Here is an 18,143-nt window from a genome sequence, read left to right as displayed (position 1 = left end):
TCTATGAAAATTTTAATAATGGAGGCTGCAATCATTTCAGCTGAAGGGAATGAGAATCCATAACATATTTGGAAGGATTGCCATTGTTTTGATTTGGGTTTCCAAAGAATTTGAAGTCAGTGGGCAGTGAATTAAGGAAGATACCTTCTAAAATATGAAAATGTAAATGCTTTTTGTTGTTAGCCAAACACAGATCTAACTCCTGGAGGCATTTCCCACCTTTTTCATTTCATATTGGTGGTGATAGAGTGATGGTACTTCGACCTCCAAAATAGTTGTGATCTACTAAATTTTAATTTACCTTTACGTCTTTCTCCTCCCACGCTCTTCGTACAGATTTGTATGTTGAGGATTAACCTTCCTGAGCCTCCTCACTTACCCCTACTCTTGTTGTTCCCTGACTGTGATAGTCACTGTTGATTTTAGAGTCTGAGATAGGAGATAATTGGTATAGAAATCAAACTAAGACCCTCAGACTATTGCCTGAAAATTGATTTTATGAACAGGGAAGAATTATTTTCATGGGTGTATTTTTAAGGCTATATTAATACTTGTCATCTATGAAGCTATCATGTTTATATTTAGGTTTAAACATTTCACATTTTAAGGGAAAGAATGATGTGGGGCTAGGATTCAGTTAAAGTAAGATTTAAGTGTTCCTATTTACAGCTAATTTCTCTCTTCTTAAAATTCATTAATTATGTTTTTGAAATCTCAGAAACATTTCTCAATTACTGACTTATCAAATTTGCATTTTGTTAAGCAATACGAGGATTCTCTCCACCACATAGAATCTGCAGTTTTGAAGAGGCAAAGGGTTTGGATAGGATCAATGAGAGAATGCCACCCCGGAAAGATGCTGTACAGCAAGATGGTTTCAATTCTCTGAACACCGCACATGCCACTGAGAACCACGGGACTGGCAACCATAATGCCCAGTGACCAACGGCTTCCCAGGGACTCTCACATCTCGGGCCCCAAATGGACAGATCACCCGAGGAGCTGGAGGGGTCGGCCAAGCTGACTGTAAATGTCACAGTCCCTCTGAAAAAACCATTGTGCTTTTGAGACCCAAGCCCCCTTCCTGGATGGAGGCTTTGAGGGCCCTGGGACATGTTGTGCTATCTGATAAGATTGGGTCATCGCTGCCAAGGTGGAGAGCAGTGAGCAAGGGGCTTGGGGCAATTTCCAGTGGAGGGCATCTACTCCTCCATTTACGCTTGTGGTTCACACATTTAAGTTTACAAATGAGATTTCTTTTTCCCCCTCTGAGTAGAATTAGATTTTCTTTTTCAACCATAATTCAAATGCAATCTTAAGAGCTAATGTGGACTTTTTTTGTTCCATGAAATGTCTTTAAAGGATGAATTAGCATGGTCTTAAAATACATTTCTGAGATTACTAGCTGTATTTTGAATTGTAGGCAAAATGGTGAGAAACCCAGTTGGCGTTTATACAAATGCTGACCTCAGGTCTATTGTTCTTAAATGTGGCTAATTCTGTAACATAGTCTTGGTATTTTTCAATTATGAATGCATAACCAATTTCTAGGCAGATGCCTTACTTGAACACAAATCCAAAAGCTAATTTAGAATCTTCTTTGCCCAGATCTTTTGAGATTTACACCCCAGAGATTTAAGAAGAAAACCTCTAAATTTCAAAATTATGAAGAATTACAGAATTACTCATTTAAGGTACTTTAAAAGAAGTTTGTACATTGTCAAAGTAAATTTTAATTCAAATCATGTCTGTAAAACTTGACGTATTTTGTGTATGCATGTTTTCATTTTACAAATATTTAATATATAGACCTATGATGTACAGGTACGACATGTATAGGTTACCTAGATGTTATGAGAAATTTTAGTTTATTGTGAGTACTCAAGTTGCTTAAATAGCCACCAGGGTGATTTACTGCTGGCTTTCTATCATTTTTATGTTTTAATGCAAAGGAAATTTTTAAATGTTCCAGAAGTGTTTTTGATTAAGCAGTGCAGCCTAGAAGCAATGGTTCTTTTCAATCATTCAGATGTTAGTGGAAGCCTAAAAGTCAAGACTGCATGTTGAAATTTTAGTTTTGATAGTTACAGAACTGCTTGGTTAAACTAAATGGAACCATGTGCTCATTTTTCACAATTATTGACCTGTATTGATTGCCACTGTAATTTGATATTTTCCTTTACTTTGGTGGCCTGCTTCCCTCATGCCCTGGAATACAACTCAGAGCTCCAGGCAGCGGAACCATCTATTGTTTTGTTTGCCAGAAAGTGCACCCTGTATGGTCTCCTGTCTAAGTTGGAAATATTATGCATGTGCAGGACTATTTGAATATTTTATAAACAGTAGCACACAATAAATTCCATGCATGGGCCGCTGCTCCTATCTCTGTCTTGGGTTTTATTTGGGAGATGAAGTATGATTGGACCTTTTAATGCAAATCAAAAAATCTTGTTAATAGAGCTGGAATATCCCTCAGAGAAGATTATCTTGTGGATAGTGCATGGTGATTTGATGAATTAAATTCTTGTCTTCATAAATTTTGCTTTTTTTAAAAAAAAAAACTCTTTGTTACATTTGTTTTATGTGAGCATTAATAGCTGAGCACTCGAGGAACTTTGGGTACCTACTATAGGTCCCCTACACCTAATATTTAAAAAATTCACTATTTTCTTTAACTTTCATTTTAAAAAATATATTATTGTGTAGAGTTTCATTACAGTGGTGTTGGGAAATTATTGGGTGTTTTTTTAACAATAAGAAGAAAAAATATTAAGGAGACTGTATTTTTCTCCCATCCTGTTCTTTATTCTTTGCCATAATAAAAATAAATATAGGATTTGGCAAATTGAGGGAAATTAGGATGAGTTTCTCAACATTTTGTAACTAGTTTTATAATAATGTAATTATGTAATAATTTTAATTCTCAACAATAATTATAGTGGCACACATTATAAAGCATTAATTTAAATCAAATTACACTTACCTCATTCCAGATAACAAACAGAACTTCTCAAATTGTTGATTATTACAGCTTCTACTACTATCACATTAACTTGCAAACTAGTTCATGAACTACCTCTAAAGTTATGCACTTCATACCTTAGAGATTCTTCTTGATGTTACTGCTTATGAAAGTTATGTATATTTAAGAGCATTATTAGGTGTCAGAAACTTCCTTAGTGCTAGGTTCATCATAAAGTTCTATGAGGGGTCCTCAAAAGTTCATGGAAAATGCATATTGTGAAAAAAACTATGCATAACTTAAATTTTTTACCATAATAAACTTACCTTTTAAATATTATTTGGGAGGCAGAGAGAGAGAGTATGCACAAGCATGCTCTCCCATCTGCCTGTGCACTCACCAAATGCTTGGGGGACAGAAGTCAAAGCTAGGAGCCATGAACACAATCCAGGTCTCGACATGGATGTCAGGAACCCAGCTACTGAGTCATTATTAGCAGGAAGTTGGCTGGAATCGGGATCTGGCCAGCAAGTCAAGTGCAGGCACTAATGTGGAGCCTGGGTGTCCTACCAAGCATCTTAACTGCTAAGCCAGACACCTGCCCCTACACTTCTCTTTTAATTCCGTGAAGCTTTTGAAGTACCCTCATACAGTGTTTGTAGGAATCATGGATAAACCTTAGCAAACTAGAGGAATTAAGGTTTAATAGTAAAAATGGAGAGTAAGAGAAAGGAGTAGAACTCCGAGAAAGTGGTGGACTTAAAGAATCGTAGAATATCACCTGTCGTTACAAAGAACATTTCCTAACTTGTTGAATGGGAACCTATTCCTAGTCTTTCTTCAAATTAGTTCCACAGCAAACCATTTGTTAAATTCTTTTTAATGCAACTCATGATGAGTACAAATTGTTAAAAGATCAGATCTTTCCAGGTTGTCATTTTAAATGCCTATCATGTTAGTGACGGTGAAATGTAAATTAATATTCAACATGAAATTTTTTCTATGTATCATTTCCTTTTGTATTGAAAGATGACTTTTCTGAATTAGAAAAGTCACTCTCTGACTTTCTATACTTCAGTTAAATCATTGTTAACAGAACTCATAAACATCATAGTTCATAATTCATACGTTCATGTTTAAATTTTGAAGCCAGTTAAATTTATGCTGATCTGAAATCTTTGCTCAGAATCAATTACTCTTATTTTATTCAGGGTTTTTGCCATTGCAGCTGATTTTCCTTTTTCCACAGCTACTCTACATAATATTGTATAATATTTCACTGAATCCTTAACACTTTTCTTCCACCTTCCCTGCTTATAGTTTATGCTTTCTACAGTTTGGGGGTTCCTTTGAAATCCATTCTCTGCATCTGTTCCTTACGGGGATTTGATTTGCCACATTCCAGGACCTCAGTGCAAGTGGTTCTTCCTGGTTGTATGATGCTCATCGAGGCAGGTAAGTTGACAGCTAGGGCCAGATGTAAGGAGAAAATCAGGTCTTAGATTCGTGTAAGACCACTGCCCTGACAACTTCTGATAGGTCCTTGAGCTCGTGGAAAGAAGCTAAGGAATGTGGAATTGAATTTCCAAGGTCAGCATCTATTATAAGAAGGAATAAGAGGGTGCACTGAGTTGATTGTTTTCTATTTTTTGTACTTGAAAGTAGTATGCATGTTTAGTCATTAACAAAAATGTTAGTCTTGCTTACTTTAATGTTCCAGAAACATTTATTCTTCTTTTGAAATAAGCAAACAGGTGGAATCTGAGGATGCTTGAGAGAATACCTTGTTTTCTTTTCAGGAAAGTGAATTTTACAAATTAATTCTGTATGTTCTCCCTAGAGTTTGATTGTATTCTGTACTAATAAATTACTATTTCTCCTGTCCTTTGTTGGGTTATTATAATTGTACAATAGCCTAGGTTGGGCAATGTTGAGTTCTGTTTGTGCAGTGTTTGATATGTTTAAAAAGGACATTGGGCTTGGGGGAACTCTTCTTGAGTCTAGATTCTATACAGGGACTTCAGGGGCTCCTGTACCTCTGGGCTAAGTGCATATCCTTTCTAACCAAATATTGACTTCTGGACTAATCCCAAGGCTTTTTGTCTGAAGCTGTAAAGTGAGAGCAGAAATGCTGCCTTGAGTGAGAGAAGTCCAGAAAGCAGTAGGTTTCGTCTTTCTCTGAGCCTGCCCTGGCCTTGGTGAGTTTGAAAGTGTTGACAGTCTTTAGCCCTTTTGGCAGAGAATGAGGATCAGAAAGAGAGAAGTCCTCAGGCAGGGGGCCAGGTCCTTACTTGCCTCGTTAGGGAGACTTCAGCCTTGACTGTCTGGTTGGCAGGGCACACTTAATCACTGAGACCCAGCATTTCAGCAGTTTGCAGAGGAAACTGATATGAAGGGACAGCTGCAAGTGAGCCACAACCTAGATTTGAGGAGATAAAGCACTCACTTCACTTGGAGGAAAGAGAAGGAAGGAAGCCGAGAGCTTAGCAGGGTAAGTTACTTTCCCATCAACCTGCTTGCTTGCTTTATAATTGAGTAAAGTATTTAGCACCCTGGGAAAGTGTTAATCACTGATTAAGCAGATGAATGTGGTCATAATAGCAATGTCCTTAATGTAGTTTTTCTTTTTCTTTGCCCTTTTTGAAGATTCCCAGTGACCATCTTTACTCTCCCTTCTCTTTTCCCAGAGATGTTTCCAGTTTGCTCATGAATTAGAGAAAATTAGGTGGGTCCTCTTGGTCTAAAAATAGTGAGAAAATTACTGTATTAGGTGAAACTTTGGGCTTCGGGTGGCAAGGATGGAGAAAAAGGGGATATCTGGGTCTGGGAATTGGTTAGTATTGTGGTTTGTAATTTGGAGATGCAGTTTTCCTAGGCCATGAAATGTATGGCTCCTCTCCTCTAGTCTGTGGTGTTAGTGTTTCCTTTCTCATATATTGGGAGTGACTAGAAAAAATTTTTACAGTGATTCCTTTTCTAGGTAGAGTGGATTGAACTCTGGAAAGTTCTGAAAGCTTACTGCAGTTCAGCATCTCCCTTTTATCTCTCTCCTGTCCTCTCCCTAACCACCCCCCACTTTTTGTTTCTACATCTACACCCTGTGAACTTGGAGAAGGCTGGTGATTTTTGCAGGAAAATTGGAGCCAAGGAAGCTGTGTCTGGTTCTAGGGTACACAAACTCAGACATGAACTTGATGATGATGTATGTGTGTGCAGACCCAAATGCCAAAACTTGACTTCTTCCCACCTTCTTGTCTTCCTGCCAGGAAGCAAGCTTATTTGTACCATGGATCACGAATGTGCTCTAGACACAGATGAGACTATGACATTAGCGATTTCACCACCATTCTTTTTCATTTCCAGAATTCTTTTCATCTCCAGACATTTCAGCCAATGCCCATATCCAAGAATTAATTTTGCATTAGAGACTTCTCTTTGAAAATGCAGCTAAGTGAAGCAGACCTCTTTTAATCTTAACTGGCTCCCACTGTAGCAAAAAGGCTATCGTTTAACATACAGAAGATATTTATTGAGATTTATTTATTTATGAGATTTAAGACCCTAAAGTTGTCTCAAAGATACTTGCTTCCATAACCGTGAAAAAAATATTCATTCAGGGCCGGCGTTGTGGCGCAGTGGGTTAAAGCCCTGGCCTGAAGCACTGGCATCCCATATGGGCACCGGTTCTAGTCCTGGCTGCTCCTCTTCCAATCCAGCTCTCTGCTGTAGCCTGGGAAAGCAGTAGAAGATGGCCCAAGTCCTTGGGCCCCTGCACCCACGTGGGAGACCCGGAAGAAGCTCCTGGCTCTCTCTCTCTGTCTCTACCTCTCTCTGTAACTCTGTCTTTCAAATAAATAAATCTTAAAAAAAAAAAAAAAAAAAAAAAAAGGCTATCCAACTGAAAACTACCCCAACTGAAGACTTGCTGTCCTTAAAAAAAAAAAAAAAAATTGTTCTTTCAAGATTTAAGAAGCTGCCAAATTGCCTGAAGGGAGTAGGTAGACAGAAAAGATAAATAAATGCTTTTCTAGAATGACAGTAATTCTGAAAATGCATTGAGAATGGGGGTGGTTAAAAGTGGAGGGTATCACTTTTTAATTGTATATGTAATTTGTTATTGCTGTGTACTGAAAACTTGACTGCAAAGGAAAAAAAGAGCATAAAATTAGGTCAGATGTTGGAAATGGGATCCAAAGGTGTCCCATCACTCTTATTTTTTTTTTTTTTTAAGATTATTTATTTGGAAGTCAGAGTTACACAGAAAGAGAAAGATAGGCAGAGAGAGAAAGAGAGGTTTTCCATCCACTGGTTTACTACCCAGTTGGCCACAATGGTCAGAGCTGCGCTGATCTGAAGCCAGGAGCTTCTTCCTGGTCTCCCACATGGGTACAAGGGCCCAAGGTCTTGGGCAATCTTCCATTGCTTTCCCAGGCCACAGCAGAGAGCTGGATTGGAAGTGGAGCAGCCAGGTCTCGAACCAGTGGCCATATGGGATGCCAGCACTGCAGGCTGTGGCTTTACCCACTATACCACAGTGCCGGCCCCCATTCACTTTTAAGGAATGTGAATAAGGGTCATGTCCCTTAAACCCTATGATGATATGGTATCATTAGGTCCAATGTCTTGTTCATTGGTGGTATTGTAGAGGATATGGTACACAATTGAGCTTGGTAGTTTCTTTTGTGGACTCTAAAAACCATTCAACCATGGGATGAGGGGAGATACATTAAAAGAATGGATGGAGGGGTGAGTGAAACTCCTGTTAAGCCTCTTCTTGGACTCTTATATTCCATATCAGGGTACCTGGGTTCGAGGACCAGCTCTGCTTTTTAGCCTCTCAATCTGTGGATTTCTCTACCTCTCTCTTTCTCCCTCCTTCCACTTCTCCTTCTGTATCTCTCTCCCTTCCTTCCTTTTGAAATTTTTTTATTCTGGGGAGGGGAAGGAGGGAAGAGAGAGAGAGAGAGAGAGAGAAAGAGAGAGAGAAATCTCCCATCCACTGATTCACTCCCCAAATACCTACAACAAATAGGGTTGGACCAGGCCAGAGCTAGGAGCTGGAAAGTGAATCTCAGTCTTGCATGTCAGTGGCAGCAACCCAACCACGTGAGCCATCACCATCTGCCACCATCACCGGCAGGAAGCCAGAATCAACAGGGGAGCTAGGACTCAACCCCAGGTGCTCCACTATGGCATATGGATGTCCCAAGTTGCTTCTTTTTTTTTTTTTTTTTAATTTTTATTTTATTTTATTTTTAAACGGCAGAGTGGACAGTGAGAGAGAGAGAGAGACAGAAAGAAAGGTCTTCCTTTTTGCCGTTGGTTCACCCCCCAAATGGCCGCTGCGGCCGGCACACCGCACTGATCCTAAGCCAGGAGCCAGGTGCTTCTCCTGGTTTCCCATATGGGTGCAGGGCCCAAGCACTTGGGCCATCCTCCATGCATTCCTGGGCCACAGCAGAGAGCTGGCCTGGAAGAGGAGCAACTGGGACAGAATCCGGTGCCCCGACTGGGACTAGAACCCCATGTGCTGGCGCCTCAGGCGGAGGATTAGCCTATTGAGCCACGGCGCCGGCCCCAAGTTGCTTCTTAACTGCTAGTCCGAACCCCCTACTTTCTTTCCTTTCTTAACTGAGGCAAAATTCATATAACAAAATTCATAAGGTAAGCAATTAAATGGCATTTAATGAATGCATAGTATTGTACAGTCTAGTTCTAAAACATTTTCATCATCCTAAAAGGGAACCCCATAACTGTTAAGCAGTTACTCCCCATTTCCTGTTTGCCCTGTCCCTGATAACCATCAATCTGCTTTCTGTCTCTGGATTTACCTGTTCTGGAATATTTTGTATAAATGTTATCATAAAACCTGAAAACATTTGTATCTGACTTCTTTAGCTTTGCACAGTATTTTTCAGGTTTGCTGTAACATGTTTCAGTATTTTATTTCCTTCTATAGCTGAATGATACTCATATGGAAATATATATGTATTGATTTATCTTCCTTAATTTGTTTATTCAATATTCATCTGTCAGTAGCGTTTTTTGTTGTTGGTTTTGCTTTTGACTGTTGTGAATAGTGCTGCTTTGAACACTCATGTATAATAATTTGTTTGAGTACTTTTAATTATTCGGGATATATGCTTGAGAATGAAATTACTGGGTGAATTTGAAAATTGAAATGAAATTCCTTTTTGAGGAACTGCCATACTGTTTTCTATAGTGGGTGTACCATTTTATATTCCCACTAGCAACTCATGTTTGAGGCTTCTTCTTATTTCATATTCTCATCAATATTTGTTATTTTCTATTTTTTTATAATAGCCATCCTACTGGGTATAAAATAATATTGTGGTTTTGATTTGCATTTTCCTAATTTACTAATTGTTCACAATAATTTGTTGTCCACATATATTGCATATATTGTTTAGAAAAATGCTTATTCAAATAGTTTTCTCATATTTAGTTAGGATTTTTTAATGTATATATTGGGTATAAACGCCTTATCAGATATTTGATTTGTAATATTTTCTCTCATTCTATGGGTTGTTGTTTCACTCTTGATGATGTTCTTTGATGCACAAGTTTTGAATTTTGATCTAGTCCAATTCATTTTTTCTTTTTTTTTCTTAATTTTAATGGCATATAGAAGAAATTGTTGTCATGAAGTTTCCTCCTATGTTTTCTTCTAAGACTTAGAATTTTAACTCCCATGTTTAGGTCTTTGGACTTACATTTAAGCTCAGCATGTTCCACTCTGCATTTTTATGCTCATCCTTTTCTCTGTGCTTAGAATTCCTTCTTCCCCTCTCCATGTACTCAAACTATTCCTATCTATTAAGGTCTAATTTACATACTACCTGCTTCTTGAAGTCTTCTTATGGAAGAATAAGTCTTCCAAGGAATCCCTTCTTCTGATCTCTAATTAGTGCTTTAGTTTCACTTTTTTTTAAAAAAATAGAATTTGTATAGAGCCATATAGTTTACATCTAATCTCTATAGGACTTTTAGATGAGATGTATGTTTTTCATATTTGTCTCCATACTGTATGTTGAAACTGATTTTATATGTTTACCAATAAATATATATTGAATGAATGGGTGCTTTTTTCTTTCAATGTGTTTCCATTTTTTTACTCATCCCTTCTGGAAGGCGTGGGAGAAGACAAAAAGGAAAAGAGGGTATCACAAGAGTCCCAGCTAGATAGTACGTGAGTATGGTCTTAGTTTTACTTCAAAACTTATCCCTTAGGCAGTTTTGCTGGTAATTTGCCTTGACTTGGCTTTGAGTATATAATTCAGCATGTGCTGCTCATTTTATGTTGCATTTAATTTCTACTTATTGGTTTCTTGCTTATAAATGTGATGATAGGTCTTTTAAAATGAATGTTTTGTCTTACCAATGAGATTAGATTGGCAATTTGTTTCAGTAGATGGTAGTTTGGGACTACTAAGACTTCTATTGTTTTTTCATTTCTTACATTGATTGTTAAAATACTATATACTAATGACATGTGAATATATTCATCTAAAAAATTCATTCATTATAGGTTAGTCTAAAGGCCCCTTTGGCTATCTTCTATTCAGTTAATCACGGTTTCCAATTTCCTAAGTACCCTGCCAGAACCCTTTCGATGCACTTACTTACATATGTATTCATATTGTATATAGAACTTCATATGTAGCACATAAAATGTATTAATATATAATTATTATTTTTCACAACTGCTTGTAGTAATTATCAGTAAATACTAAATCAATACCTGGATCTTTCTGATAATCTTGGTCTGAGAAACTAGAATGAGAAATGCAAGCTCAAGTGTATGAAAACATATCATCCATGTCCAGCTTGCAAAATTCCATTCCATGTCTGTTTTGCGTGTAGTCCCCAGGTATCACTAGACAGACCCATGGCTCCCCGGTCCCGGAGACGAAGGCATAAGAAACCTCCCTCATCAGTGGTTTCCACGATTGTCACCCCACCTGCAGTTGTGACCTCTGTACCTCTGACTCTCTCAAAACCTGGCCCTAGTATAGATGCACTTGGCTTCTTCTCTTTGGAGAATAATGTTCCTGGCCTTTCGCAGCTGATCCTTCAAAAGCTGAACATGAAAAGCTATGAAGAATACAAGTGAGTGAGCATCTCCATGGAAGAAGTATGTCTTTCATAAAAGTGATTACAGAAGGTGGTGTGGGAGTATAATTTGGGCAATATGGAGTACTTCTATTGAAGGATTTCCTCATTCTGACTTTTGCCAGTTTTATTCCTATAGAAGAAATAAAATTTGCTTGAATGAGAAATGGTGGGAGTAGGCGATAACAAGAGTAGTTGGAAATGTATAGGAGGCAAGATGGGGAACATGAGAGGTATTGGAGATACTCTTTTTCCCTATTGCCACTCCTCCACTGTCTTTGCAGGTTGGTGGTAGATGGGGGTACCCCAGTATCGGGCTTTGGATTTCGATGTCCTCAAGAAATGTTCCAGAAGATGGAGGACACCTTTCGATTCTGTGCTCAGTGTAGAGCACTCCCCAGTGGCCTTCCAGACACCAAGGTCCTCCGGCACTGTAAGAGGTGACTTGTATGGGGCTAGTAGGGGAGGCATTAAAAAAATGACCCTGTTCTGAGACCTCATCCCAAGAGGAAAGATCTGAAGATTTTCAAAATAACTTCAGACCCATTCCTCATTTTGTGTGATCCAGCCTACAGAAAGATTAGAACAGGGTTCTGTTTTCTAAAAAAAATATTTATTTATTTGGAAGGCAGAGTTACAGAGAGGCAGAGGCAGAGACAGAGAGAGCTGTCGTCCATATGTTGGTTCATTCCCCAAATGGCTGCAACAGCTGGAGCTGGACTGATCTGAAGCCAGGAGCTTCGAGGTCTCTCACGTAGGTGCGCGGGCACAGGGGCTTAGGCCATCTTCTACTGCTTTCCCAGGCCATACAGAGAGCTAGATCAGAAGTGGAGCAGCCTGGACTGGAATTGGAGCCCATATGGGATTCTGGCACCACAGACGGCAGCTTTGCCCGCTATACCACAGTGCTGGCCCTAGAACAGGGTTCTAATCCTGCTTTTTTTTTGGTGTTATAGGGAGATCAGAGAAGAAACTACAATATAATCTCCACTCCTTCTTGAGTCCTTAAGGAGTAAAACCACATCTGTTGTAGGGCAATTAGAGTTGAGCCATGACTTGATGAGAGGGCAACTGCTAACTCCTGTGTATCTTTCTGAATGATATCTAAAAATTGAGTTGTTCCTGACAGAAACCGAGGTGTCAGTCTGAGAGAATAACGATATCCCCATTGCCTCCTACCAAATGTCATCCTCAAACTTCATGCACCAGTGGTAATTCTTCTCTGCAGCATCTTTATTCATTCACTAATCTTTCTTCCTAGGTTATGAGAATTACCAATTTCCTTTCCTAGACACCCCCAACCTTTTTAGTATAGGAACATCTATTTCTGTGGCTCATTCCCATAGGTGCAGAAATGTCTATTATTGTGGTCCAGAGTGCCAGAGGTCAGACTGGCCAGCACACAGGAAAGTTTGTCGAGAGCTTCATCTTGTGGCTGTGGACCGACTCATGGAATGGCTTCTGGTCACAGGTGAAGTGGTGGTATTGGGGAACCATGCCATATACATCACAATCGTGCTTAGAGAACAGTATGAAAGCATGTTGTTACAAGTTGACGTGGAGGGACTAGTGATCACTAGGAGGGAATTTTGAAGCCAGAGAGGGCTTAAGTCAATTCTTATTCGTTCTTTCCTGCAGGTGACTTTGTCCTACCCTCAGGACCTTGGCCATGGCCAGCTGATGTACAGGACTGGGATACCTGGTTTTCTATGAGAAGGTTACAGTTAGATACTACACTGGATGCTGTGATAGGTAGTCATGCCATGACCACCTTGTGGGCCAATGTAGGACGCCCAAGGCCAGACCCAAATGTTTTGCAGGGCTCATTGAAGCGGCTTCTGACAGATGCCCTGTCCCGGCCCCTGACACTGGGCCTAGGACTTCGGACCTTGAGGATAGATACTGGGAAGGCTGGAGGAAGTACAGTGCATGTGGTTGGCGCTTCCCACGTGGAGACATTTCTTACTCGCCCTGGAGACTATGATGAGCTTGGCTACATGTTTCCTGGACACACTGGCCTTCGTGTGGTCATGGTGGGTGTAGATGTGGCTACTGGCTTTTTACAGAGCACTTCAGCTTCGACCCTGGAGCCTGGCACAATTCAACTTAGTGGCCACAGGGGCCTTTATCATGACTTCTGGGAGGAGAAAGTAGAGACTGGGAAGATAGCCCATCCTGATTTGGTGGTTGCATTCCATCCAGGTAAGAGTCTTGGGCCAGGGGAATACTGGGTGACTCCCATGAGAATTTCCCATCCTGACTCTTGTGTCTTTGGAAGACTATTTGTTTGGTCTCGTTAAATACAATATGATTATATGATTATGATCTTGGTTGACCAGTTTCCATATATTCCATATATACTATACCTGGGTTCAGAATTTTTCATCAAAGAACTTAGGGTGGTGTAGATGATGTGTTTTTTTTTTTAAGAGATTTATTTATTTATTTGGAAGAGTTACAGAGAGGCAGAGGCAGAGAGATCCTCCATCCACTGGTTCACTCCCCAAGTGGCTGCAACGGCTGGAGCTGGGCCAATGCAAAGCCAGGAGCCAGGAGCTTCTTCCAGGTCTCCCACACGGGTGCAGGGGCCCAAGCACTTAGGCCATCTTCCACTGCTTTCCCAGGCCATTGCAGAGAGCTGTGGAACAAGTGGAATACCCAGGTCTCTAACCAGCACCCATGTGAGATGCTGGCACTACAGATGGCAGCTTTACCTGCTGTGCCACAGCACCAGCCCCATTTTTTAATTTATTTTTTGATAGTGGTTATTAGAGATGAACAAGTTGAGGGTTAGAGTGGACACAATGAAATATCTTGCTTTTAGGGTCTCCCTCAGCCTTTCTCCTATTTCCATTTCCATTTTTGTTTCATAGGTTTCCATGCCTCTGCAGATTTGATGGAGGCCTGGCTGCCCACCTTGCTGCTACTTCGTGACTATGAGATCCCTACACTGATAACTGTTTACAGGTTTTGACCTCTTCTTATTTGTGATACTTCTGACTCTCACATCTCTTTGTATAGTTTAGCTAATTTCACTTGCTCGTCTTCCTTCTTCTGGTGAGGATGCTTTCCCTTCTCACATATGGCTTTTTTATCCTGTTGGAATAAAATCCTATGCTAGTTAATCTGGTATTTGATGAGACATTTAGTGGGAGCATGGAGGAAAAAGATAGTGTTTGCCTGGTCCAGCCTTAGGTAATTTTGGGGATTGGTGAGTACAAAAGTATCAGGCTTTTGAGCAATTTCTCTTCTATCTCTTTTATAATCAATCAGAGCAATTTTTCTTCTCTCTCCTCTACAGCCACCAGGAGTTGGAAGCCTCTTTGCAGATTCTGGTGAACCTGGATGTGCACATCATTGCCTGTGGAGCTAACCCTTTCACATCCCTCAAACCTGAACAGGTCTATTCCAACCCCAACAAGCAGCCAGTGTACTGCTCTGCCTACTATATTATGTTTCTTGGCAGCACCTGCCAGTTGGATAAAAAACAATTGGAAGAGGAAGTAGATGGTGGGGTTTAAATAACTGAACCAGATCCAGACCAGACATCTAGAAAATGGGGAAGTGAAATGACGCTACTGATGTTAGGTTTGTCATCAGCTTTGTAACCTGCTGTATCCTAAGACTCTTTGATTGTGCAGGTAAAGATTCTAAACTGAATGAGAGCTCCAGTATGATGTGACTCATTTCTAACAGGTTAGCCATGGTAGCTTCTAGAGAGGATTCTACACTTAGTGGCAAAGGGTTTGTCCTGGTAATGATTTATCTAGAACCTAGAGTTTGTTGAAGATTCCCTTGTGGAAGTTACACTTTCTAACTGAGAAGAATGAAACTTACCTTATTCTTCTGAAAAAGTTTTCTTCTTAGCTAGCAGTTGGGGCAAAAAATAGAGATATGTTAATGACTTGAAGGAGTGCAAGAATGGACAAGTCAGAGAAGTTGTTGGGACACAAAGGAAGTTATCAGGATGGCAGCTCTCCTTTTTCCCGGCTTTTTTTTCTTTTTAATTTAAGCTATACAAGTTTCATGTTTTTCATATACAGATTTTAGGAACCTAGTGATACTTCCCACCCCGTTTCCTGGCTTTTTGAGAGAAATGTTTCATTTTTCTATTTTCACTCAGGGAATTCTGACCCTAGAGCAGCCCTGGTATTTTAGATATTCCAGAGTTGTTATCTCCTTTTCTACCATAATAAACATGGTTTGGGGCTTCCTAAGTCATTTGTTTTATCTAATTTCTGGCTCGCCGGCAAATATTACTCACCTTCACCAACAACACCTCATAGGTAGGAGTTTCCCTTTTGCAGAGGGAATGATTAGCATCAGTTCTCCATTTGGGCCTGCCTCTTCTTGTTTTTTAAGATTTATTTTATTTTATTTATTTGAAAGGCAAAGTTAAAGAGAGAGAGAGGTTTTGCATCTGCTGGTTCACTCCCCAAATGGCCACAACTGTCAGAGCTGAGCCAATCAAAAGCCAGGAGCTGGGAGCCAAGAGTTTTTTCCTGGTCTCCCACGTGGGTGCAACGGCCCAAGCAACTGGACCATCCTCCGCTTTTTTCCCAGGCACATTAGCAGGGAGCTGGATCAGAAGTGGAGTAGCTAAGGACTCCCACTGGCACCCATAAGGGATGCTGACACTGCCAGCTGGGCTTTAACCTGCTGTGCCACAGCGCCAGCCCTGGGCCTGCCACTTTTAACAATAGTTGTCTCATGTCATCCTTCTGTATGTCTCTCTTTTTTTTTTTTTTTTTGACAGGCAGAGTGGACAGTGAGAGAGAGAGAGACAGAAAGGTCTTCCTTGTGCTGTTGGTTCACCCTCCAATGGCTGCTGCGGCTGGCGCACCGCGCTGATCCGAAGGCAGGAGCCAGGTGCTTATCCTGGTCTCCCATGGGGTGCAGGGCCCAAGCACTTGAGCCATCCTCCACGGCACTCCCTGGCCACAGCAGAGAGCTGGCCTGGAAGAGGGACAACTGGGACAGAATCCGGTGCCCCGACCGGGACTAGAACCCAGTGTGCCGGCGCCGCAAGGCGGAGGATTAGCCTAGTGAGCTGCGGCGCCGGCCCTGTATGTCTCTTTTTAAAAAGGTTAATTTATTTGAAAGAGTGACAGAGAGAAAGGGAGAGATGGAGACAGTTCTTCGATTCGCTGGTCCACTCCCCAAATGTCTACAACAGCCAGGACTAGGTTAGGCTAGGCTGAAGCCAGGAGTTAGGACTTCCATCCACATCTCCCATGTGAACAGCAGGAACTGAAGTACTTAGGCCATCAACTGCTGCCTCCGAGGCACATTAACAGGAAGCTGGATCAGAAGTGTATAGTAGCCAGGACTCAGCCAGGCACTCTGATAGGGGATGTAGGCATCCCAAGCAGCAGCCTAACCCAGTGCACAACTACACCTGTCCCCATCCTTCTTTTACCCTACTGAGGGTTAGGACATCCCCTCACTATTTCTTCCTGAAACCTTGCCATGAGCTATAGACACACACAGACACAACCTGTCACTTGGATACACACATTTACACTCTTAATGCCCACTCTTACAAGGGTAATTTTAAAATTCATTGTTTATTCAAAACATTTAGTACTTACCCCATTGGCTTTGTAATGTGTATTTGGGGAAGTAGGAAGGTGAATGAAACATTTTTAACCTCCTGGGAAGGGAAATGGTTCATCTACAGAGATAACTTTAAGATGTAATATGGAATAAGAAACATGAGAGAGGCCTAAAGTACTAAGGAAATAGAGTGAAAAAAGATCACTTTGCTAAATGACAGTGAGGGTGTTATGAATTAGGATTTTAGGAAACAGAGCATTCCCTATAGAACAACAGAAACAGAAGTTTGGAGGCAAAAAAAGCATAGGGGGCATTTTAGGATACTTTGGGGGATTTGTATAAATTGAGACTTGAAAATTTATTGGGACTAGATTATGGATGGAGTGTAGCCTACTAATCAGCTTTGAATTTATTTAGGCCTGAATATGAACCTTGGAGCCACCATCAAATATCTTTTTGCCTGTAAAAAAAAGCTAAACTACTCTAAGCCTAGTTTTCTCATCTGGGGTTTAATCACTAATACTCAAAGTTACATTAAGAGTTAAATGGAGGTGTTGGCCTTGTGGCAGCAGGTTAAAAACCTCAGCCTTCAATGCTGGAGTGCCATATGGGTGCCTGTTAGAGCCCCAGGTGCTCTGCTTTTGATTCAGCTTCCTGCTAATGCCGTGGTAAAGCAGCGGAAGATAACCCAAGTTCTTGGGCCACTGCACCCACGTGGGAGGCCAGGATGAAGCTCCAGGCTCTGGGCTTTTGGCCCAGCCCTGACTTGCAGCCATTTGGGGAGTGAACCAGTAGATGGAAGATCTCTCTCTGTGCGTCTCCCTTTCTCTCTAACTCTGCCTTTTAAATAAATTTTTAAAATCTGGAAAAATAAATTTATATAAAAACAGTTAAATGGAAATGTTTGCAGAGTTGGCGAATTCATATATCTCAATTTCAAAATTTATTACAAAGCAACAGTAATCAAGACTGTGAGAGGTTGGCATTGTGGCATAGTGGATTAAGCTGCTGCTGTAATCCCATATGGGCACCAGTTTGATTACCAGCTACCTTCTAATCCAGCTACCTGCTAATGCATTTTAGGAAAGCAGTGGAAGATGGCTTGAATGCTTGGCTCCCTGCCAAGCAAGTAAGAAACCTGAAAGAAGCTCCTTGCTCCTGATTTTGTCCTGGCCCAGCCCCAGCTGTTGCAGCCATTTGGGGAATAAACCAGCAGATGGAAGATCTCTGTCTTTCCCTCTGTGTAACTCTCTGTCTTTCAAATAAATAATTTTTTTTTTTTGACAGGCAGAGTGGACAGTGACAGAGACAAAGGTCTTCCTTTGCCGTTGGTTCACCCTCCAATGGCCGCCGCGGCTGGCACACTGCGGCCGGCGCACCGCACTGATCCGATGGCAGGAGCCAGGTTCTTCTCCTGGTCTCCTGTGGGGTGCAGGGCCCAAGCACTTGGGCCATCCTCCACTGCACTCCCTGGCCACAGCAGAGAGCTGGC

The 18,143-nt window shown here is 40.9% G+C and overlaps 2 protein-coding genes across 8 annotated transcripts in view; both read left to right on the top strand.

Moving 5' to 3' along the window:
• PPP3CB (protein phosphatase 3 catalytic subunit beta) overlaps positions 1–6,850 on the top strand; it is a 67,536-nt gene extending 60,686 nt beyond the window's left edge. For all 4 annotated transcript variants that reach the window (XM_062215081.1, XM_062215078.1, XM_062215080.1 and 1 more), the window contains one exon: positions 764–6,850. In XM_062215081.1, coding sequence (XP_062071065.1) covers positions 764–942 — 179 coding nt within the window. In that variant the 3' untranslated portion in view covers positions 943–6,850. The remainder of the gene's footprint in view (positions 1–763) is intronic.
• MSS51 (MSS51 mitochondrial translational activator) lies at positions 5,402–17,846 on the top strand. 4 transcript variants are annotated; one of them, XM_062215085.1, is made up of 9 exons: positions 5,402–5,453; positions 5,650–5,687; positions 10,115–10,168; positions 10,847–11,092; positions 11,380–11,535; positions 12,442–12,566; positions 12,734–13,297; positions 13,969–14,062; positions 14,397–17,846. In XM_062215085.1, the coding sequence occupies exons 4-9, from the start codon at positions 10,872–10,874 to the stop codon at positions 14,614–14,616; spliced, it is 1,380 nt and encodes a 459-aa protein (XP_062071069.1). In that variant the 5' UTR covers positions 5,402–5,453; positions 5,650–5,687; positions 10,115–10,168; positions 10,847–10,871; the 3' UTR covers positions 14,617–17,846. The 4 variants fall into 4 exon arrangements, with proteins under 4 accessions (XP_062071069.1, XP_062071068.1, XP_062071067.1 ...); XM_062215084.1 differs by lacking the exon at positions 5,402–5,453 and having other exon boundaries at positions 10,115–11,092; XM_062215083.1 differs by lacking the exons at positions 5,402–5,453; positions 5,650–5,687 and having other exon boundaries at positions 6,942–10,168.
• Positions 17,847–18,143: the final 297 nt, after the last annotated feature.

Source organism: Lepus europaeus, chromosome 17 (assembly GCF_033115175.1).
Source record: "Lepus europaeus isolate LE1 chromosome 17, mLepTim1.pri, whole genome shotgun sequence".
NCBI lineage: Eukaryota > Metazoa > Chordata > Mammalia > Lagomorpha > Leporidae > Lepus > Lepus europaeus.
The sequence above is the reverse complement of the archived record's forward strand: the minus strand, read 5'-3'. Positions and strand labels throughout refer to the sequence as shown.